The sequence below is a fragment of the Protopterus annectens genome, chromosome 16.part0 (genome assembly GCF_019279795.1).
Source record: "Protopterus annectens isolate FY-2018-M chromosome 16.part0, PAN1.0, whole genome shotgun sequence".
NCBI lineage: Eukaryota > Metazoa > Chordata > Ceratodontiformes > Protopteridae > Protopterus > Protopterus annectens.
In genome coordinates, this window is record NC_056750.1 from 43,497,389 (window position 1) to 43,522,612 (window position 25,224).

General features: G+C 41.5%; 1 protein-coding gene across 3 annotated transcripts in view; it reads right to left on the reverse strand.

Moving 5' to 3' along the window:
* POMT1 (protein O-mannosyltransferase 1) overlaps positions 1 to 25,224 on the reverse strand; it is a 1,532,857-nt gene that overhangs the window by 335,659 nt on the left and 1,171,974 nt on the right. For all 3 annotated transcript variants that reach the window (XM_044058401.1, XM_044058399.1, XM_044058400.1), the window contains one exon: positions 10,384 to 10,481. In XM_044058401.1, the coding sequence (XP_043914336.1) occupies positions 10,384 to 10,481 (98 nt within the window). The remainder of the gene's footprint in view (positions 1 to 10,383; positions 10,482 to 25,224) is intronic.

Below are 25,224 nucleotides of genomic sequence, written 5' to 3' on the forward strand. Positions count from 1 at the left end.
TGCAAGGGCCTTAGAGTAGCTGATAAGTAGTGGTTGGTGGCAGTGATAACTACCTTATAGTCTGGGCAGAAGGGGGCATAGCTAGTAAACCTGTGTGTGTGTGTGTGTCAGCTACTTGGGCAGGGACACAAAGCACTGGTTGGACAGAGAGGGTGCTGGAAGTTTTGGCTTGACCACTCAGCTGAAATCTTAACCCTACAGCTCTGCCAGTGGGGAGTCTTATTAGGGATCTGGAGGAAGAGAGAGAAACCAGCCCTAGACTGACTGTGATCTCTATGTGCTCTTAAGGGAACTTGTACTTTACTGTGTGTGCACTTGTCATCCTCCCAATGTGTACCTCCCTCACTATTACTAGTGGTGAGGATTGAGGCTCCTTGATTACTGGGCCAGTGCAGGGGCGTCACAGAGACATTAAACAGTGACCCCATCTGCTTGAGTTGGTGGTAGCTCATATGCATGTAAAAGATCCAACAGCACCTATGAAAAGTGTAGGGGAAGTTCCCTGATAACCTGGCCAAGTTTCTCTCAACAGTAATAATGCCACCTCAGGTCTCCCCTGAAAAGAGGTTATTAGCTTAATGGGATTAACACAGTCAGTAAAGAGTAAGTAAGTAAATAAATCTATACATGCAAATACATAGTTATATACAAAATATATTTATATAGTTTCATAGGTGTGTACTAGGCTAATGGCCCTGGAGCCTTTACAAGCCTAGCCCAAAGTGCCTTGTCATTGTGCTGCCCGATGTTAGTTCCCAGTGTCTCTATCAAGTAGAGCTACTGGAGTGATCCCCGAGGGTGAACTTTCTATTACCCATCCACTCATCAAGATTTCCCTTGAAGAGGGAAAGCGAGGTGCGCTGCTTGACATGTATGGGAAGTCTATTCCAGAGTCTCTGGGTGAGGAACCTGTTCCTCCAGCATGTTCTGGTGATTGTGGTAATGAGGTTGTAGTTTCTGGAGCATGTGGTGAGGAGGGATTGGGATTTCTTTAGATGCAGCATTTCTAACAGTGATGGGTCAGACATGGCTTTATAAGTTAAGCAAAGATTGCCTCTAAGTAGGCAATATGAGACTGAGAACAGCTGGAGTCTTTTGAATCTATCTGTGTAGAACATGTGTTTAATGCCTAGGATCCTCTTCGTGAAGTACTTCTGGGCCTCTCCAGCTGTTGCAGGTGTCTAGTAAGATACATGCCAAATGGGGCATTATACTCAATGACTGGTCTAATGAGGGAAGAGTACAGAGACAATGACCTCTTTCTTCTTGGATGCAAAACCGTTGGTAATGAGATGTGTCACACAAAAAGACTTTCTGACCACAGTGGCAATGTGGTGGTCGAAGGAGAGGTTGCTGTCAACCTGCATTTCCAGATCTCTTATAACGACTTCAGTGTTCATTGGGCTCCCATCGATGTCGTAATTAGTGGGAACTGAGTTTTTACCAAAGGGAATGACGACACATTTGTTGGCATTAAGCTTAAGGCCATGGTTTTGATGCCAGTCATTGGCCTCAGTGAGGCCTTTCTGTAGGATGTCTGCATCACTTGGGGAGTTAATAATGGCTCCCAGCTTGCAGTCATCTGTGAACTTGGTCAGCTAGAGGCCCTTTGTGTTGGCCTGGACTTCTGAGAAGTAGATGCCGAACAGAAGACCCAGGACCGATCCCTGTGGGACCCCACTCGTGACTGGTCGGCAGTCTGACTTGAAGTCTACTACTTTTACACTGTGTGTTCTATCTGTCAGCCAATTTGCAACTCACCTAATGACATAGGGGTTGATGCCTAGTTTGCTGAGTTTATCAATAATTCCCCGAGTGAGGAGTGATATCAAAGGCCTTGGTCGGATCGACGTAGGCTGTATGCACTGCCTTACCTTCATCCACAGCCCTGGTGACTGACTCAAAGAAGTCAACCAGGTTGACCAGGCATGATCTCTCTTTCACAAAGCCAAACTGAGTGGGGTCTAGAGTTTGGAGGTTTCTTATATCTTTGTTAATCAGGTCCATGATGATGCGCTCCATAGCTTTACATATCAGGCTCGTCAGGCTAATGGAGCGATAATTCCCAGGATCTGTAGTTGATCCCCCTTTATGAAGAGGGGTGACTGTAGCAGTTCGCCATTCGGTAGGGACAAAGCCTGAGATGAGGCTGTGACTAAACAGGGCACAGAGATGTGGTGCCAGTTCACTTTGTAGTTCATGTAGAGCACAGCAAGGGATATTATCAGGTCCCATGGAAGCTATATTCTTGGCCTTGGACAATGCAGCTTTAACTTGTGCTGCAGTAATGCTGGGTGCCTGGCTTTCTTCCGGTTTTGTGATTGGTCATTTCGGTGAGGAGAGAGGGGTAAAGTTGGCACTGGATCTGTTGGCCAGATCTGTTGGCTCAGTATAGGAGGTACCATTGTGCACTAACTCAGAGCACATCTGGGTATTGCCATGGAGGTTCTTGATATAACTATAAGGCTTTGTGATTGCTTTTAGTGTCTGCCGCAGTTCTGCCTTCATAGCTGGCTTTAGAGGATTTGATGAGGTATTTCAACTTTTTATTGAGGTTAATAAGGAAGTTTTTCCAGTCCTGGGACTTCACCTTTTTCTGCAAGAGTTTCTTCCTTCTGTTGTAGAGTTTATTAATGGCAGGGGACCCCACCAGATTGGCATTTTATGGAGGAGAACATCTTGGTTCTGTTGGGTATGGCTAGTGCCATGCATTTATGTACATGTTCGTAGAGTGGATTGTTGTATGATTCGGCAGTCATACAGCTATTTTCCATTGGTATGGGTGCCATGAAATTAGCCACCTCTGTTTTTAGGAGCCCAAAGTCAGGTGTGGAGAAGTTTTTCAAGGTGGTTACCTTTGTGTGTGTGTGGGGGGGGGGTGAGATGTGGATGTCCATGGTGATTAGTTTATGGTCAAATCTGACCAGGGAGGGATTGACTACTGGTGTAGAGCAATGGTTGCCCACATTAGTAATAACCAGGTCAAAGATGTTGCTTCCTCTAGTGGGGATCAGAATGAGCTGGTCCAGGGAAACAGAATTGATGAATTCCAGGAAGCACTGGGCCAGTTTATTGGTGCTTGAGTAGTTCTCCCAGTTGATGGAGTGGTAGTTGAAGTCTCCTAGTATGAGAGTGTTGATTTGGACCTTGATAGATTCCAGGGTGCTTAGGAACGTGGAGTGAGAGTCTAGGGACATGGTTGGGGACCTGTAAGCAGGCTATGACCTGCATCGTCATGTTACCCAATGTTAGCTGTACCTGAAGTATCTCAGATGTGTTATGCTGGGCTACTAGTCTGGAGGTGTGCATATCCCTTATGAATATTGAGACACCACCATCTTTGGAGCTACAATCCATGTTTCAGGGCCAAAAGGTGTTGAATGAGTTATAGCCTGGTAGTGGAGGGGTGCTTTCTGTCCCTTTAAACCAGGTCTCTGTTACAACACAAATGTCGATGTCCTCCATTTTGAGGAGTGCTTCCAGTGAGTGCATCTTGAAATTTAGACTTCTAGCACTGAGCAGCATGACCCTCAGATTGCATTTATTGATAGCTGTTACAGTGGTAATTTGGTCTTTGGAACACTGTCTAAAAAAAGGCACTATAGGGGTGGCAAGAGCCTTAGCCAGTACCCAGAAACCCAGGGGTGACAGATGCAGGCCAACTCTGGCAAAGCATTGAGGTCTGTCAGTCATGTTATCCCAAGCAGACAGATACTGGATCCCCTTAGAATGACACCAAAAACTTAGCCAATTGTTGAAGTCAATCATTTTTTGTTTATACTGCAGTATCATTCTGGCTGACAGTAGGATACTCCTCAGGGCAAGGTCATACCTGCCTGGGCCACATAATCTGAGAGCTCCACCATGTCTCTCTGGGCATTCATACCCACATGGACAATGAGAGAGTCATACTTGTACTTGTTATGGAGTGACCTGAGTGCTTGTGTTCTGTGTCGGATTCTGGCACCTGATAGAAAGCTGACTGTTACCTTCTCATTATTCAACCTAGTGAGTAGGACATCTGTGTGCCTCACTATTGAGTCACCTATGATTAGTGTATTGGGCAAGGTGTTTAGCATTAGGGGCTTAGGTTGAGGGGCACACTGTGGATGTGAGCTGTGTGTCCTGTGGTTTGTGCTGTGTTGTGGTGGTCAAGCGCATTTCTGTCTTGGAGGTCTCTGCTGTTTGGGTAAATTTCTGCTGATAGCCTCCACGAAGGTGGGTCTGTGGTTTGTGTTTTTATGTGAGAGATGTGATGGTTGGTGTTCTGGAGGGCTATGTGTTCCATGTGGTGTGGTGCAGGTGTTGATCTTCTCCTCTTGACCAGCTAGTCTGGTTTTGGCTGGAGAGTGCATAGCTTCCAATTTGGTGATATAAGTGCATCTCTCACAAGTCTGAGTGTTGGGAGGTAAGAGGAGAGGGTGGTCTGTGTACATGAGGCAGTTGCTACACTGCCTCAGAATGCCCAAGTGCACCAGGTTAATAGGAGAAAGCACAGGGACTGCCCTTTAATCATGCCAGGAAGGGGTGGTCATAACTACTAAGCACTGGAGCTATTTCAGTGAAGAACAACTACTAACAGCAGTTAGGTGTGCTACAATAATTGCTACAAAATCCTGTTGAAGTGCAAAGCAATTAAGCTATTTGAAGTGCAAGAGAGAAAGAACTAGTAAGATTCAAGGGAAAAAATTGAAGAGCAGACTTTCTGGCACCAGTAATAGTTTACCTCAGCTTGGCACCACTAGGCGGAGCTTAAACAAGTATAAACCCTCACAAAAGCGTGCTTTTAAACCAGAAAGTTGAAAGGGATGGAAAACCTGCCCTAACGGCCAATAAACTACAATTGTTGGGCCAGAAACCATTCCTCTTCTGGTAGATAGGCTACCTAGTGCTTACCACTCTCAATGATAAGCTAGAAGGCTTCCTTCTAACACAGAAAGGCTTGGGGGGGGGGGGCTCAGCTTACAAACAGTCCTGGATACAGCAATTCTGTAGCTGGACTAGACTAGTTACAGGTTAGGCCGGAAACAAGCGCAAATGCAGGCTTTTAAACCAGAAAGTTGAAAGAGATAGAAAAACTGTGCAAACGGCCAATAAACTACAATTTCTGGTTCAGAAACTAATTCTCTTGTGGGAGATAGGCTACCTAGTGCTTACCAACAGCATATATAAATATATTTAGATTGAGAACAGGGTATAATTTTTATAAAATTTCCTAAAAAGTTATAGAAGTGACAAATTTGTTTTATGATTGTGTAGCCTTTGAAATTTTTAATTTTGGGTGCAATACTACTAAATCACCACTACATGTCACTATTGCATAATACATATTTTGCAGTATTTTTATGTGTGTGTGTGTGTGTGTGTGTGTGTGTGTGTGTGTGTGTGTGTACACACACACACACATGTATGGTTTTATATGATCATACTAGGGAAGATTTATATTTTTGATATGTATTTGGTTGATTTATTTTTAAATATACTGATTTTCTTTATGATCATGTGACTGTAATTAATCTTTATAAGAGTGCTATTGGTGAATGCTACTGGATGACACTGATGAAGCTCATTTAGTGAAACTGGTTTGTCTTGCATTGGATCAATGCTTTAGGCTTAAGCTGCTGCAAAATAGACTTTTTATGACAGCAGGGTGCTGGAATTGTGGTGCTAGTGTGTATTCTGCCCTGCACCCATTTGAGTATTTTTTTTTTTTTGTGAGAGTGGGGACTAATAAATATAAAGTGTGCCATGCTGTTATGAGCAAATAAATAATAATAAATATATATAAAGTGTGCCATGTTGTTATGAGCTCTTTTTGTTAATCCAGTCCTGGAAGTCTGACTGAGAAGTGTGCTTTTGGAAGGCAAATATCTAATTCTGTGGTATTTATCTAAGCACCATAAATATCATAACAGTAACTACATACCAGTCTATAAAGCAGGAGAAATAGAGACAGAAAGTTTTCCTGTTACAGTTCCTTGCATAAGGTGGCCCCTGTACTGACCCTATAGCCATATTAGCCTCACTAGTATTATTTGCAAAGTTATGCAACATGGTATAACTGAACTAACAAACAATGGTAAAAGTGGCCTTGTATCTCTTGATCCACACCAGTGCAGTTTTGTAAAAGTCAGATCATACCTGTTTGACCCGGCTGAAAGTTTTGAAAGGGCTACTGAGGCCATGGATAAGGGGCATGCAGCTCATGTCGCCTGGCTGGATTCTGCCAAGGCCTCTTATACTACCCCCTACGTTAGGGGTATTGACAACATTAGCATTAAATCACACAGTTTGCTTATCAGCCAAGTAGCTATCTAAAATAATCCATTCTGTTAAGACCAGGGGTGTTTCCTCTACAAACAGAAGCATCACCAGCAGTGTCCGACAGGGCACTGACCTGAACTTTTTTGCAATATACTTCTCTATCAGGAAAGCTGATATCAACAGATATATATGGCTAACCAAATTAGTGGATGACTGGCAAACTGAGCATAGCAGATAAAATTATATAGCAAGGGTTAGACCAAGTAGATGCTTGGTGTATTTGTCACAGGCTTGCTCTCAATGCTAAGAAATACAACATAGTTTCCTTTGGTAATTATAGCACCACTTTTGCTCATCATACTGATAACATTCTATTTAAACGTGATTTAGTCATTATGAACTTGGATACCTTTACTGACCACCAAGTCTCTGTGGTAGTTGAGAAATCCAACTTTGCACAACTTGTTCTTCATGCTACTCTTCAAGAGCCAAACAAGTTACTGTCTCATTTTATTCCTTCCCTATTAGGTCCATCACTAAATACAATGCCCCCTTTTGCATGTCCCTCACCATGTACTTAAGAGACTTCAACATTTCATCAACAGAGAGCTCTCAGGTTATTGTACCCTTCATTGCTGTGACATACTAAAACCACTGTCCCTCTACTAAGTGTCATACAGACTCCAGAGGAATGCTCCATGCGGGACCTTCCATCCAATGAACACAGCACTGTTTGAACTCCTTCACCTAAACAGTACCTATTATAAAGTGAATAACCGCTGTACATACCCAAATCTATACTTACATATCAATGACTTCAGATGGCACAGCAGGTACCTAACTCAACATATTCCCTGTTTCTGGAATAGACTGCCTTCACATATCGACTACTTCTCCAGCAACCTTTAAAACCAGTCTAGATGCCTGTATGGGTGGCTACAAAGTTTCACCTAGGAGACGTGAGGAAAATCTATTAATTAGAGACAGTTGTAGTTACCCATAATGGGTGATGTGGCTGAATTCTTCCCTGGAATTAAATTAGTAAGAACCTATGAGTGGGTAAAACTTATTTTGATATGGTGGCTTTTGCCTTATTCACATTTATGTACTTTGGATCTGATATTTCCTAAACTTTTAATGTTATTCAAAATGGCTCTGACTTAGGAAAAGGTAAAAGTGCAGCTTTAATTTTTAAGGTTTGTGGAACCAAGGTCAGGGGCTGATTTTCAAATACTTTGCTGACTGGCTTTCATCTCTGTTTTTTGTAGCTGTTAAAAAGGAAGTATCCTCCTCTGCTGAACTCATGGAGCACTTAACGTTTTTTACAAGACTCGGAGGCTGCCTCTGGATTAAGAACCTTAGATCGATTTAGTAACAAGTTTAAAGAGAAAACAAGTAAACAAAAAAAGAATACTGAATATTATGAGGCTTTTTTTCTAGCAAATGAGTACATGCTTAGTAAAAATACTGTATTTGGCCCTCATGTCTCCATGGAAACAATCTGATAATGAGAAACTTGACTGTCTGGTTCTCATGTCTCCATAGACACAATCTGATATAGAGAAATTGGTTACAGTCTGGTGGAGAGTCTGCAGTCCTGGAGCAAAGGTGTTCCTCAAAGGGAAGACAGCCACTACTGGAAAAACAAATTCCTGCTTTGACATAGAACACAGAAAGTGGTAAACTCTGACTGAGTTACTGTTAAAGTGGCCCTTCTCAAAGAAGAGTTGGAGAGGTCCTTCACAATGTTTTATGCCACTAGAGAGAAGAGGGCTAACAGTAGAGGCCTGACACCTAGGTTAATGATGGAGACTCTTCTTTTTGGAAGAATGGGGGTGAAGAAGGTGAGCGAATGGCTACTGAATAAGGAGGGGGGCCTGCCTCTTCCCCATGAGGCCATCAACCAGTGCCTGTATGACAAAGCAAAAGAACAGTCCCACTCTTAAAGCAGTAGCCAACGCAGTCCTTGTGAAAGGGTTGATGTTGGCAATATCATTCTGTACAGCCACACAGTACAGCCTACATGCTAAAGTACAACCTACATGCCTACCCATAGGATCCAAAAGACAGATGGCTACCTGGCAGCCTACCTGAAAAGCAGGGTCTATGAGAGGAAATTTTTTCAGCTTAGACTGTGGAAGGACCTTAAACATTCCAGTACTAATTCTATTAGGAAGTACTGAAAATTGGAGAAGGCAAGCATTAGCTGAAAGCCCTAATTCCACCCATGGCATATTAGTTCACCTTTTTGCAAAACCTGTTCCAAGCTCTATATTCCTTGTCAGGTGGCAGGGGAGCCAGACTGTGGTCTCTGGAACTACCAGTAGCCTAATGAACACAAATTAGTCAGTCTTGGGATAATGAGATGATAAATCACTCTAATATGGCAAGCAAGGGTGCTGCTAAGCTTCCAAGGAAACACCCTCCAAAGCTGGCTGCAAGGTAGAATGACAGTCATGCACCTCAGCATTAGTCTAAGGGAAGAGAAGATGATGGAAGCCCAACCTAAAAGACATTATAAGCAGCAAGGATTGACAAAGAAAAGGCAAGCTAAGGAGGAGTTCAAGGAACTAGAGTGCTCAAACATCTTACCTGTCTCAATGACAAAGACATCATCATCACCATCACTGTCAGACTCCCCAAGTGAGCCTAAGGGGTTGTCAGCTCCAATTCCTTCAGCATCCCAGGACAAAGGATTGTTTAAGGGCTTGCATGAGGAAAGTACAAACTGGGTGGCAAGGAAACCAAGGCCCAATAGCCGTGGGCACACCATAGGCATCATGCAAGGCAGAAAAGTCAGTGTCAGATCTTGAACCAGTATTGTATCAGTCTTTAAGGGTAAAATCCAACATCTGCAATGCAATCTCCCAATAAAACTTGAAAAACAAATGACTTGTTCCTGGGCTAGGGGCCCTGGGCTGTGCTCACCTAGTAGAGTCATTTGTTTTATTTACTCGTTTGTTAACTGGGGTAGATCGGTCATTTGTTTTATTTACTCGTTTGTTAACCGGGGTAGATCAGTCATTGGTTTTATTTACTCATTTGTTAACTGGGGTAGAGCACTGATCCAATGGACCATTCTCAGCCTTAATCCAAGAAAATTTGCAAAGTTTGACAACAATATAAAATTAGTAATAGAGAAAAACACATTTAAGGAAAAAAAAGTTTATATTGTATTTATTTATTTTACTTTGTTTACCAGTAAAGTCCATGTGGGATAAAAACCTTTTACTGTAGAGGCTCAGGGAGAAAAGCTCCACATCTAACACTAGTTTTGACATATACAAAAAATACAGTTGCATTATAACTAGTAATAGATAGAAGGCATATAAAGACAGTGCAATATCTATACAGTGGATTCACGGTTACAAACTAGTGAAGATGTCCACAAGACTTACAAACAGTAGAGGCATAAACTTTCATTTGCGCATAATGCTGGGATAAAAAGAAAGTAACTGAATGGGTCAGTCCTGTAAAATGAAGAATGTACAAGCTATGGAAAAAATCCTTACAGAAATCAATGGTCCACTTTTGTTTAATATTTTTGTTACTTTCAGAGAATAAAAAGAAAATAATATATGTTTATTTAAGAAAGTAAAATGTCTGCTCACAGAGCAGCGTTCTAAACAGTGCTGGAGCTCAGATGTCCTGATGACTTGTCCCACAACAAAACAATAAATCTGTGATGTGGCAATGCAAAGTCTTAATCTGATGACTTGTCCCAAAAAATTCTACAGAGACAGATATGTATCTCTGAGGTCGTCCCTTCTTTGAAATAGACTTCCTATTCATGTTAAGCAGAGCCCTTCCCTGGCTTTCTTCATATGTAGTTTGGCTCTATAGATGGGGAATTGCAAATTCACACCTGGGGTAGTGTCTGTGTCCCTTATGGACAGGGGCAAACGTAAGATACTCAACACGCAGACACAAATTCATGCCATCCTCTTGCCCCTATGGGCCATATATCGGGTAAAATCAGGTTATATTAGCTAAGCTTGTTAGGGCCCTTAAGCCATTAGTCTGGTAATCTCCTATGAACCAAGAAACATGGACAATCATTAATTTTTAGTCCTAGATAATAATATGATAGTACAAAGGAATAAACTGCTATGTTGTTACCTGTAATTCCACAAATTTAGCCATAAAGCTGAGGTTTTTGCTCATGTCCATCTGGGTGGGCATATGCAGTTCTAGTTCCCGGTCCTTCTGCTCCTGACCTGGACATCAAACAAAAGCCAGCATGTCACTTAATGTAAAAATTTCTTTTAAGGACATATCACCTAAGTCAGAGTGCATGCACAATTCAGATCATCATCAATCTTTTCTTAAATTTTGAACATAAACCTCTCTGAACGAAATATGCAAATAAAACCACTCTATGGATGGGAATGACCAGAAGTTTGCCAGCTCACTTGAGAAAGGGGAAGAGGTTTTCTAGAAAGGCTATGTTCCATGATGAAGGATATAGGCTTCAGTCCTACTGCATATAATGGGGATCCCTCTGGTGGCGTACCTGTGGACACAGACCCACAGTGACATTACTGTATATCGGGTATAGAATTGGTCAAAAGGAGACCGATCACTTCAAACTGACTTTTATGGGAATTTCCCATGTGGCTTTTGCCAGCAGGTAAAGACCCACATATGGGTCACAACTGAATGGAATGGCTTGATGGTCAGGATAGAGATGGTCAACAAACACAAGCAAAGCAATATCCACACAGACTCTAACAAGTACAAGCCAGAGTTCACTAAATGTGTTAACTCTAAATGAACACAATTTCTCATACAATCTTTACCAGACAGACACTTTTGGAAAATATGTGCACAATTTTCAGACAGACACCCGCTCCTCCAATCTGCCCACTTGAATATAATTAAATTAAATATGTTTTCTTACATCTCTTCTAACCAATGTCTCTGACCGACAAAAGATCTTTAGATCTGTAAAACTTGTACTTCTACTCCTATGTTATTGATTGTAATTTATTTTACAAACCAATTGCTGTTTTTATCTTATTTGAAATTTTAAATTGTTATTTTTTTTTTTTATCATGGAGTTTTTCCCTCAGGGCCTCTACTGAAACTGGTTTCTTCTGGCCCAGTGGACTATCCCTGTTAACAAAATGCAAATAAATAAATAATACAATGCACACTTATTGTCTGTGACTGTTTTGGACTTCATAACTTCATCTGACAAGTTGTTGCATTTGCCCATCACATTTTATATTACAAAAATGTTCAGCTTTCCCTGGAATGGAACCATGACAATTTCATCCCATGCCCTTCAGTAATGAAATGCTCTTTTTTGGTGCAAGAAAACAGTGCAAAGATAATGGGTATCATTTCACAATATCTTAATAAAAATTAGTGTCACCTACTTATTGGCTGATGAGTTCACTTTTCAATATTCCACTTATTTGCCTTTACATCTCTTCTGGAAGACTGTTTTTTATCTACCAGTGATCAATTAATAAGCACAGCTGAGTACATTTGCTTTTAAAACACTAAAAGAACTGTGATCACTTGTGCAGTAGAATCCTTACCTATGGGGTACATCATGGGAAGATGTTTTCCCTTCTGGATTACTCCCACAGCTATATGAAGATCCTAACCAGATCTCTAAAGATGTCTTCCTGACATGGCTGAACTCCTCCCTTTCCCAGGATGTCAGTCTGATGTATGACTAATAGGTGCAGCAGTCTGCACACACTTTTATAATGCTCACCATATAATGTACCTTGTTTAGGGACAAGCCCCCAGTCTTCAATCTGTAAAGATGTTGAGGACTTGCAGGCATTAGTTCTTACACATTGGGAGACATTCCCTTTAAACTAACTTAATGATTGTGTGAGGCTTTCATCTTTTCTATTACTGGCCAAAACAGAAGAGTAGAAGGTGATAAAAGGACACCCCTTTCCTTCTTAGTTACTCCCCCTGTTAATTCCAGCCCTTTGCAGATGGTCTCTAATACCATCCCTGAGTCCCCAGGGAAGGAGGCTGGGACAATATACTGCTGCCTAAATCCCTATACTCATTAGCTACTCTGGCATAAAGAATAAACCCCTGACTATGAAACACATAACACAGCTTTGTATAACGGCTTGTGTGCCTGCTGTTGCTTACATGAGGGAAGAAAGAAGTGACATGACTTTGCTGGCATGCCTGCTTTTGGGGGATGGGGTGAAGCACATGTCTGAACACTCGTTGCTGTACTAAAATCCCCAGGAGATCTGAGATCATGAAGAGTGCTGCTTTCAAGGGGGTTATATGATATATGACACTCTCTTACCAACATACCACAGGGTAGTAACACTTGGCTAATCAGACCCTGTGATGGTATGGGACATCTGCAGTGCAGGTTAGTGACTCAAAAAAAATCTCAGGCCACCTCAGATAGCTGCTGGAAATGATAACCTATCTCGATCAACCTTCACCCCAGTGATGGGGAACAAACTGCCCAGTTGGCTGGGACAGAGATGAATGATTTGCCAATAAAAGGCGCAAAAAAAAAAAAAATCAATCTCTATACTTAAACTTCTGTAATGGTGTGTATGTCTCACCCAACTGTATCATGTGCATTGCAGGGATCACTTTGGCACAACTGTACCATGTGCTTTGTAGGGATCAGTTTTGGCAACTCAGTCCTTATCTACAGGAACAGTGCTAAAGCACTGATCAATTCACAGGAGAGGGGTCCCATCACAGTTTGCCTTGGAAGTATGACAAATGTAAAGTCTACTCTGATCACAGACTGGACATTCATCTTGTAATGCTCAGAAAACGTGTACACAGCTGTCCAGATGACAATCTCATAGACATACTTAAAGAAGTCTGCAGTTGATACCGTGGGCTTTGACCTGTTCTTTCCATGTTTTCTAGTCTTTTCATCTCAGTAGATGATTCAGTTTGTTAACTATTGAGATAAACATTCTTTGGATACTAAGCTGCTCTGTTTACCTAGGGTGTACGACACAAACTATTGGTTACATTTTGTACATACTTAGTTCTGGATTAGTAGTACGCAACTTATCTTGAACATGCATTAACTGCAGTATGCTTTCCCCTCTGCTCTGACATTAAGGGTACAACAATGGTAGGTTGATTGGTTTAATGTCAACGTTGACAATAACACAAGCATAAGGGAGAAATTTATCTGGAGGCAAACACTGTTCTGTTTGAAATAAGAACTTCTTCCTTCCAAGACGAGCAAAGCAGCCTTAATAAAAATGGGAAGTAAGGGAAAAGGAATGGGTTTTTGGTTGCACAGTCAGTATTGGCTTTCCTGAGAAGGCAAGAACTTTAATTCCCTCCCCTTCCTTCTCTCTAAGACTGTCTTATCAAGAAGGTCTTCCCTTTCTAAATTGGTCTGCTTTCAATTTTCTTCTGTAAAACAGGACACTGATAGTTGGTTTTGTTCATCCTGTACTTGCGTATGAGTGAATGAAAAAGCTGTTTTACCAATTATAATGCCGTCCTCCCTTCCTCCATTTTTTAAACATCGCCTGAGATGGAAGTCCAAATGAGGGTCCAAACAACACAACATAATTTTGTTTAGTGGGCAGCACTGAATCGGTGACTGCACTCTGGCATAATGACTTTACCACATTCCATCCACACATGGTGGCACTGGTGTGTTCTCCCAACTTGAGGGCTGTCTAGGTCAGTCTGCAAATGTTGTCAAGGAGAGCTTTACAGCAGAGAATTTCCTCTTCTATAGCTTCCATTTGTCTGAGGATATCCAATGATAATTTATCTCATGTTTTTTGAAGTTCAAGGCTCTAAATGATAATGTAGATGCAGTCTACATTTTCTTACCATAATGGTCCAGCATCCCAGGCTGGGTGTTCAGGCCAATGAACAGTTTTAGTAGCTGGTTGCATCTAGGGAGGCCACTTCTGGCTTTCTTCCAAGATTATTGTAGAGGTATTTGCAGTTGTCGGACAGTCTGCAAAACCTTTTGGGGATACTGCTGTGTTGGCAGCTGTGAATCCAGCTATAGGCTTAATAGTCTTTATGTGGCCACAAAGGCCTAGGAAACTGAAGAAACAGCCACTGGTGTTGTCTGTTCAAAAGCTAGGAGGTCCAAATACTGTTTACGTAATTCAGAGACCTCTGTCAATACCCACTTACACTGTGCCTTCATCACACGGAGTATCTCTTTGAAGGACACATTGCTTCGAGGTAGAATCCAAGAATACAGTATCCTCTTCATCATCTGTATTATAACCCAAATCTTATAGGAGTAAGCTAAGTCATCCTCATCTAATTCACAACCAGCAGAATCTTACAAAGAGGACTCCTTTCTCCTCTTATCAGACAGAAGCACTGCTGAAGTGGAAGGTGGGGCCAGAGGATTTATTCTGTTTCATTCAGCCACATATCAATCTATTGTAAAATTTAGCAGAGACAAGAACTGGTATTGGTGGAGGGGGGTGTCTAACTCGGGGAATGTAGACTCAAACATTAGTGGAATCAAGGCCACCACACTTTATTTGGGAGTCCTATGCCCCTGGAAAATCACTGGGATTTCTGATTATTCCTGCAGCAAAACTGTAGGGATATAGTAACTTAAACCTTAATCCTGTGATTGTGCAGCTAAACAGTGGAAGGAAGGGTGTCCACTGTGGGTTCATAAAAATTTATGTCCATTTTAAGATGTCTTATTCACATTCAGAAAGACCTGACAAGCAGCAGCTGAGTGAATCCTGCCTTTAAAAGGCCTAGGACAAGTGGGGATACACAGTGGAGGGTCAGGGATTAACACAGCATTTCACCAGACTCAGTGTCCTAAGGTCTCGGCAGGACTGGTAGAGTAACTATGGTCTCATGCTTGCTGCCTACTACCTGTTTAGGTACTGGCTTATTTGGCATTTTCATGTTTTTAACGTCTTTTTTTAGGCAACATCTTGAGTTTAAAGACACATGCCAAAGGTTTACTGTAGGAGGAATCAGTGGGTACCACCATTGCTAGCACCATGATTTGTTTATATTCTAAAACAGCTCTAAAGTTTTCTGACCAAGTGCAAGAAACATTTTTACTAACATGGCACAATGCTCTCTGTATGAGAAGTTGTAGTCTCCACCAAACAAAAATGATGCAGTAACTGGGAGTCTATACTGGTAGAATAAACCCCACACAGAGACAGGGAGCGTATTTGTACAGCTTTTCTGGGGACATAATGGACATCAAGTTAACCAACTATTACTTTAAAATTCCACAGGACTCCAAACAAAACATGTCAACAAGAAGTCAGATAAAATAATGAGAAAATATTCACAGACAATTTAGTTAGCATTCTATGAGAAGCTGGAAGGACGGGACTGATGGAGAGCAGGACTTCTGAGTACATCTTATTGTGACAAAAACAACTGAAGATGGTGAAGTCTGCATTACGTTTCAGACAGTGGCAGCTGGAGGCTTCAATAGGGGGACTGCAATAAGAGGTGAGTGGGTGGTGTTATATGAGGACAGGTCAATCCCCATTTACCTATGGTCATACAGCAGACAGGGTCAGGCACAGTCATCATCCAAAAAACTGCCTTGGTAACCACTCCTTCTACCTTTGTTGACTATATACACTGCAGATGTCTTACTGTAATCAACATGGATGGCCTTAGCTGAATTGCAGTCTTTGATAAATGACAGTATGGAGCTTCTCTGATGCACAACGGTCCCCCTGTACCCCTTCCAGTTGCCCCATATTAGCCCAATATCATCCAAAAGCCTACCTCCTTTTTGTCTTTTCGAGACTTTGTCTTCCTTTTTAGCCTTTTCTTCCATTCTTTCAACACATCCTAACTGCCCAAGACTGCACTGTAATAAGTGTGGGAAGTAACTGAATTAAGCAGGGGTCTAAGGGAAGAGAAGGCCCCTACAAAGTCACAGGATTCCACAGGATCTGAGGTGCATCTTAAGAGTTTTTCCACCTTTTTGATTTAATGATAGCCTGAACAAAAGACATGGTAAAAAGAAATTCAGCCTCTTTTTATTATCAAAGAAAAGATAAGTTGTGGCCTAAGCTTAATGCTGAAAGGTGACAAATCAGTATTCTCTAACAAACAGAGACGATAAATGCTTAGAAGGATAATAAACGTTCTGTCTAGGACTAGTGCTTACCTCTCTATACTCAGATAATTACTTCTGAGTATTACTCTAGCATTAAAAAAGCAAAGCACAAATGGTCAAAGGCATGCATTACATAGCTGAAGGTCAGATGGCATAAACAAACTTAACACGGGCATCTCCACTTGATCCAAAGTCTTAATTCTCATTTACTCATTTTATCAGACTAATTACAGAATGTAATGCACATTTTGGCACGCATTTGTCTAAACATATCACACAACTTGAGGGACAAAGATTCATACCTAAAAAGATCAGTGTCCTGTAAAAATCTTAGTTATCAAGACAGATTGGCAGCCCTTTCTCTGTACTCAGTCCCTCACAGACTCCTCCATGGAGACAGTGTCAAGCCATTTCAACCATGAAAGATCCAACCTATTTGACATCCTGTTCCTTCAAAGAACTGCTGGTACCTCAAATACTAGGTTAAAGGAACTAAATCTTCATGAGGAGCTAAATTAGACTCGGTGTGATTGATTCCCATCCCAATGTATCCCTAACCTTTGGAACAAACTTCCACTGCATGTGAAGAGAAGTAGCAGCCTTGCTATCTTCAAGGTAAACCTACATAACAGGATGGGCAGCCTCACATTCTTCCCCAGTCTATCTTGTCTTGCCCTACTTGAAGTTATGGGAACTTTTGAATAGGGTTCTTTGGCTACATTTGAAATGGTCTGCAGACTGAACGCCTAGTACTTACCTATAAACCTATATAAAACCCATACAGAGACAGGGACAATATACACATAATACCCAAAAGGAATCGCAGGTAAAAAGTGAATCACAGAACCAAGTGATATGAGATGACAAAGCTACTACTATGTCACTGTGCCAATGATCACTTGCTATGATGCACATCCTGTCTGGACTGTGATAGACACTTATTGTATACAAAGGGGTCTACCTGACATTACCAAAATGTCAGTAGACTGACTTTCAGATTACGGAGACGAAAAAGTACAAGTTTCAGTTAACTGAAACTTCACTTTACCAATGTTTAGATGACTGAATGTGTAAAAAGCTGACATCTCAAGCTGAGCAGAACAGGAAATCCACCCATTTCCGCACAGTAGTACGATCTTGGAATAGGTATATGTAAGTTACAGGGGGTTTGAGGAGTGTAGCCCCCCTGCAAAAATGTAAAATTAATTTATTTTATGATTTTTTTTTAAGTTTCTTTTTTGTAATGAATATCCATGTCGGTGCTATAGCTACTGTTATGAATATTCAGTGGGATGTTTTGGATTTGCTGGTACTGGTTGGTGGGCAGGGTGTGGTTGTGGTTAGGTACGCTGGTTGGGTTTTATAATGGCTGTTTACTGTTGCTATAGTGTTGGTGATTAGTGTCGTATTTCCGTTTCCTGTACGTCATCCTCTATGTTTTAAATTTTTTTGGTATGTAGTGGGAGGACTTAACTTTGTAGGGTAATATTTGTAGGAAATGTGTTTGTGGTTTCTGTTGTGTTTTATATTGGAGGTTGGTCAGTGTTTTGTAATTTCGGGTCGCGTTTTTGATTGTTTCAGGATTTTAACAGTTTGGTTTTTTGGTCTCTGTGTTTTGAGTTTCGGTTTGGTCTTGTGAAGTAGACCGATACAAAGACACTTAAATAACTGTGTAAACTTCAGATCTATGCTTGCAGTCAAATGGATGAATAAATGTACAAGTAGCAAACTAGAAATATATTTCAACTTTCTGTTCTTGGACCAAAGGGAGCAACCCACTGCAACCAACCCCAACTACACACACACACACACACACACACACACACACACACACACTGTACCTATCAACTTGTCTATAATTTTCAGGGATATTCTTGATTCTAGCTAAGAATCTTGCTCTATCCCTCTGAATCCCTCCTAAGAACGGTTATCTGAAAAGGTGGATTACATAATAAATAATAACTCTCATTAGAGTTATAGACTTCAGGTAAGGAAATAAGGTACATAAGGAAAGCTGGTGGTGCAATGTAGAAGCCCAGGACATTATCAAAAAAATAAGGTGTGCAGAAAAAAGTGAAGGATAAACAAGACAGTCCAGGCTAAGAAGGAAAACTACCTGGAATTTCATCTGCTGCACTTTCCTGCACTCTCTACATAAAAGATGAAAGCATCAGAGGCATTCTACCAGCTTCTGGAAAGTGACCCAGTACATAGCAAAAAGAAACACTTATTAAGATGCAAGGCAAAGACAGAAAGATAAAAAAGAGAGTTGGACACCCTTCATAAGGGATGCCAGCAATAACCTGCTCACCAGTCCACAGGACATCAAAGGTAGATGGACATGTGCCTGGTCCTGCAACAATAAAGGAGAAAAACATTATTCAACCAGGGGACTGATGGTTTACCAGCTTAATGAGAAGCTCAGTGTGTTCAGAGTGGGGGAACCAGAGTGCACGTGCACTTAGACACACACACACAGTCCCACACACTTTCATAAGCTTCAAGTGTGCTGAAGGTTTGATAGATGCAAAAGTTTTGTATATGCTTGTGCAGTTTCAAGATTTATTCTGGGATAACCAGCAAAGGCAATAAGACTGGTTTCCTTAAGTGCAGCCAAGGTAACCAGGGTTGAACCAGTGGTCCCAGCACTGGAGAAGCCCAGGGAGGGAAAGGAATGAAGAAGTGTGGCCTATTCACCTCTCCCTGGTAGTACAGAGGTTTGCAAGCACTCAGGGACACACTGGATAGGTGTGAATTTCCTGGTAGAGACCGAGGAAATCACCTCCCATGCTTTGGAGAAGAGCAGGACTGTTGAAGGAAATGGCCCTTGTGGAAGTGAAGGGGACATCCTTTGCATCAGTCCATTGCATGTGCCCTCTTCTGTACTATAGTATGCATGGAAGGTAACTGTTTCAGGCAAAAAATCCCAAGCACCCTGATGGCTGTTTAAATGATAGGCCCTCTTGATCAGATCTAACCACAGATGTGAATGAACGGACCAGCAGACCAACAGTGGGTCTTATGGGCAACAGGCAGTGGGTGCAAAAAAAAAAAAAGATTAAGGAAAAAAAAAAAAGAGAGAAGTGGAAACTTCAAGGGAGAGTAAACAGGTAATATGGGGCATAATGGATATAATCTTCACAATCTTTCTTCAAACAAGAAAACTGCTTGCAACCTCTTCACATAATATTCACATGCAACAAAATTAAAAGTTATGTACTCACCATAACTGGGCATCTATGGTGTCCATTTTCATTCTTCCATTGGTTTGGATCCAATCCTCAGATCCAACTCGGCCACATACTCCAGGCTTCAGATCCAACTCCTGAGCTCCTCCTTCTACCTATAATGCTCTATTCCATCCCCATTACCTCAGATTGAGTTTGCTGCCATACGCCCCTACAGCTAGACTGAGACACGAATAACTGACAGAGAAAGGAAGAGTTTAAACCAGGAATTGTAGGTTACAAAACACAGTCCTATATGTCTCTCCAGAAATAGAAGGATGGGGACAGATGGCAAGGAAGTTGAAGAAGAATGAATATGGCAACACAAATGCCTTGCTATGATGAGTACAAAACTTTTAAATCTGATGTTGTCCTTTTCATTCTTCCTCAATCCATGAGACAGAGTCCCCAGCAATACTGATCTTGAGTGGCCCTCATGGAAGGATATTCCAGAGTACCATCTAACTAAAGGTGTCTTTGTTTCTAAACATAATATCTGGTTTACCATCAAAATCTCAATGTTTTGGGGGAGGGAAGGAAATGTATTTTGCATCGAAAGACAATGTTGAATTCCTGCATATTAAGTAGGTGAAAATGTTGAATTTGATGAACAAATTCAGAAGATTTGACATTTTTGCTGAATATTGAATGTGATGCCCATATAAGTGCCAAGGTAAGTGTAATTCCTAAAATGGCATTCACTTTTTGCGGGGGGGGGGGGGGGCAAACCTCCTGAACCCCATGCAAACTATATGTTCCAACTCTGAGATTGCACTGAAGTGAGGAAAGGGATCAATTTCCCAATCTGCACCATACTACGATCTCTATTCAAAACATTGAGCACATATCAGCAAAGGCACAGTGACATTCGCTGAAAAAGACTCTTGCTCATTTAACGTTCAGAAGCACGGGAATTGGCCAACTGCCGTTCTGCATTCCTGTGTTTGCCAAACGTTAATTCTTTATTTTGATAGTAAACCTAAGATCCAATTTGCAATGAGCAACAAAGGTATGAGCATTGGACCAAGTAGCTGCTGTGCAAATCTTATCAATAGGTGTTCACAACCAAAAAAGCAGATGAAGCAGCCATGGATCTGACCGAGTCTTGGGAGGTTTGGGAAGGCCATGTCTTGTTGAAAATAAATCTAAGAAATACAGTCTGTAACCCATTTGGCTAAACTGACCTTAGATACTGGTAATCTTAGTCTTTTTGTTGAAAAGGAAACTAACAGTTGATCTGATTTTTCTGAAATGCGTTGTCCTGTGAAGATGAAAACATAGTTCTCTGTGCACATCCAGGAGATGAAGCACGTACTCTTCTCCTTTATCTGAAGAAGAAAGAAGACTGGTAAATGAACAGATTAATGTTATTTTCAGAGGCCACTTTGGGTAAAAAGAAGAGCTTTGTCTGTAAGGTAACCCTATCTTTATGGAAAATGCTGTGAAGGGGTTTTGAGGAGAGAGCCTGGAATTCAGATATCCTTCTTTGCAGAAGTAATAGCTACTAAGAAGACTGTTTTCCATTAAAATAATTTAAAATCAGTTTTAGCTGAAGGTTCAAAAGGTTTCTGAGTTAGACCTTGTAGTGCAAAGTGTGAGATCCCTGGGAGGTAAAGGATACTTTATGGGAGGTCTGAGGAGAAAAATATCCCTTAGGAATGCTTTGCATAATTTGGATGAAGCCAAGGAATAAGTTTTGACTCCTGTGTGGAAATTAGAAATAACTGCTAATTGTAGTTTAATGGTAGAGAAACTAGCTCCTTCTTTAAAAAGAGTAGCTAAAAATTCAAGTACTGCAGAAACTGGAGCAGATAAAGGGTCAGGATCATTATTTAACGCAGAAAGAAAGAATCTTTTCCACTTGCTCTTGTAAACTTTCTTAGTAGACTCTTTTTTGTGAAGCCAAAATAATAGTACATACAGGAGAAGAAAGCCTGGGCTGTCTAACCATTACTGGAAGTGTAGAAACCATGTGGTTAGTTTGGCAGCCTGGATATTGGGATGTTGGATCCCTGATGGGTGACAGAGAAGATCCGGAGAGGACTCCAGTATCCATGAAGGATAACAAAAAGGTGAAACCATAGGAAGGGGAACCATACCTACTGAGGCCTGAAGAGGGCAATGAGGATGATTGAGCTCTTCAGCTGACTTACGTTCTGCAGAAATTTGGGAATCAAAGGAAGAGGAGGATAAGTGTAAAGGACACCAGAGGGGCAAATGTGGACTACAGCCACGTTCTGCAGAAATTTGGGAATCAAAGGAAGAGGAGGATAAGTGTAAAGGACACCAGAGGGGCAAATGTGGACTACAGCATCTCTCAGTGACTCTCCCTGGAGAATAAGGGCAAAGTTCCTGCTGCACATGTTATTGTAGAAGGATGTAAAGAGGTCACAGCAAGGCTGGCCCCAATGACGGAAAATCCTTTCCACTACAGACTGATTGAGACCACTCATGAGGCAACAGAAAGGATCTGCTTAATTTGTCTGATAACATACTGGTTTTCCCCGGAATCTGCACTGCAATTAGAAAGCAGTTTGAGAAGATCGCCCATTCCCATACTCCCATGTCCTCTCTGCAGAGGGGATACTATTGGGTTCCTCATTGTTTTTTGATGTACCAGACCACCGACATGTTGTTGGTCTGAAATGAAATAGTTCCCTGAGGAAGAGTATCTTGAAATGCCTGCAGCACAAGTAGGACTGCTCTCACTTCTAGTACATCGATATGCAGACTGGTCTCTTGGGGGGACTACATGCCTTGGAACATCCTTACTAGGAAATGCTCCCCCACCCCAGTTGTGAAAGTGTCCGAGGTCACTGTGGCCAATGAAGACGACAGAATAAAAGGACAGCCTAGATGAATGTCATTCGACTGAATCCACCAGTGAATGTATGGTTTACAAATTGGAGTAAGCTTGACTGGAAAGGATAGGGGTTGATGAAGAATGGACCACTGAGCTGCTAGAGTCCATTGAAGAACACACATAAAGAAACATGTCAAGGGAAGTAATACAATGGCTACTGCCATGGAACCTAGTGTTTGAAGGACCAGTCTTGCTGGAGGAGATGGATGGAAAATAAGTAAATTAACCTGGTTTTTGACAGTGGATATGTGATGAAGTGGTAGTGATGCTACCTGTGTTGTGTCAGAAGTATACCAATAAACTCCAGGCTCTGGACCGGTGTTAGGTTTGAATTGGTATAGTTTACTGTTATCCCCAATGACTGGCAAATCTGGAGCAAACAGTCCCAGGAATATAGAAATAGATGACTGCAAGGGATGGTGAGCAGCCAGTCATCCAGATATGGAATCCTATGAATCTCAGGTGAGCAGTTACCACTGCCATACATTTGGTAAACACTCTGGGGGCTGTTGTGAGTCCAAAGGGCAGAGATCTGAACTGGTCAGGACTGGCTCCCATCTGAAAGTGCAAGTGTCTTTGGGAGCACATGACTTTTTTGATAAGATAACATGAATCCTGAAGATTTACTGAGCAGATCCAACTGTCCTTGTTGGTAAGTGTGACGATTGAGGAGAGATGGGCGAAGGCTGCCAGCCTAGTCAAATAGAATTTGATATATAATTCTGGCATTTGTAAATAAATGTAAAATACAGGCATGTTTTCTTGAGAGTAAAAGAATACTGTGAAATGTAGAACTGCAAAATATGTGACAACATTGCACTCTACTGGCCCAGTGAAGCATGTTGTGACCCTTTCATGTTAGAATTTGGCTCCAGTGACTCTAGATGAAAGTTTCATGCCCATTGTTTTAAGGCTAAAGTTTATGACCAGAATTTAGATGTGGAATGTGCATTATTGCTCTGGTTTCTGTTAGAGTATACATTTGAAATGACTTATATTGTTGTAAGTTTCTGAGCAGGTGTTAGATTGCTAAATAATGCAGTTTGTGGCCTGAGAACTCCAGGCTAAGTGTCAAAAATGATGCAATTTGGGAGGGCCTTAGAGATATGTTTGCTAGTAATATTTAAATACTATTTCTCACAACAGACAGAGCATTTTGATCTTGATATCCAACTTATCAGCACTCTGCCTTATGTTCACATGTAAGTTTTAGCACTGTGATTTATTGCAGGAATAGTTAAACTAGTAAAGATTAATTAGGTATTTTTCTTTGAAATAAGACCTGCCCTACTGTATTATTTTAAGTTTCTGTGTGACCTCTGAACTCTTAGATATCTCTGTGGTGTAGTAGTTTTGTCTTGTGTTGTAATTATTATTAAATATTTTTAAAACATTCTACCTGTGGCTGGTTTATGTAGAGATAAATTATGCTTTGGAGTACATTATACATTTATAGAGTTTACTGTCTAAGCCCTTCCAATAAGCCTAGACTGAATAGTCACATTACCTTTGGATAATAATATTGCACAGTAATAATTGGACACCCTTTTAAGGGCCTTTTAGTAGCTGATATTATTAGCTGGGTGGTGGCAGGATTACTACAGTATGGTCTGGGTAAAGGGGCACAGCTGGAGCATTTGTGTCAGCCTTTCCCAGGAGTGTCTGTGAAGTTATATAAATACTTATCTCAAAGTGTGTGTGTGTTGTGTTAGTTACTTGGGCAGGGACACGAAGCACTGGTTGGGCAAAGAGGGTACTGGAGGTTTTAGCTTGCCCAGCTAGGCTGAGACCTAGACCCTATAGCTGTGCCAGTAGGGAGTCTTATTGGGGACCTGGTGAGCAAGGGAGCAACCAGCCCCAGACTGACTGTGATCTCTGTGTGCACTTAAGGGAAATTGTACTTTACTGTGTGTATTAGTTATCCTTTCCTCTTCTAGGAGACGACCTCCCTGGTGTTAGTGGTGAGGATTGAGGCTCCTTGATTGCTGGGCCAGAGCACGGTCGTCACAAGTGTTTGGCAGTGGTGGGATCTACTTCACAGACTAATTGGCTTGAAGTGGTGTGGGTAGAGCGAATTCCTGTAGCTTATGTACAGTGATCTCTAAAAGTGTTTTGTATTCTAAAACAGCCACTCAGTGTATACAAGTTCAGATTACAACTGTTTCATTTCTTTTGTTAGCTTAGTGTTAGTCAGGGTGAGCAGGCAGCATGTCAGAAGAAGAGTATGGAAAGCTGACAAGGAGCCAGCTGGTGGAGATGTGCCAGGCTAGGGGACTGGTGCCTGGAAACCTGACTAAAGCAGACCTGATTGCAGCCTTGGTTACAGCTGCATCAGAAAACAGCAGCCTGGAGGAAAATCAGACTGACAGTGGAGATACAATATCCTCAGAGAATGGACAGCTCAACCTTTCTGCAGTGAACTTAAAAATCCAGCTGGAGCTAAAGAGACTTGAGTTGAAGGCCAGGTATATGGAACTAGAAGCAACCGAGAAAATGAGGAGTCTACACGCTGAAGAAAATGAATGGCAGAGGAGGCATGAGAGGGAAATGCTGACTCTTCGCCAGAGTCATGGAGGTAATGGGGAAGGGAGTAACCGGACCCCAGAAGCACAAAAGGTCAGTAAATTTCTTCCACAGTTTAAAGAGGGAGATAATTTTAATAGCTTCATTCATATATTTGAGCCGGTATGTAAACAGTATGAAGTTAACCTTGAGCTCTGGGTACGGTTTCTGACCCCCTTACTCCATGGTAAAGCTGTAACTTCTTTAGCAAAAATGCATGAGACTGACTGTTTTGATTA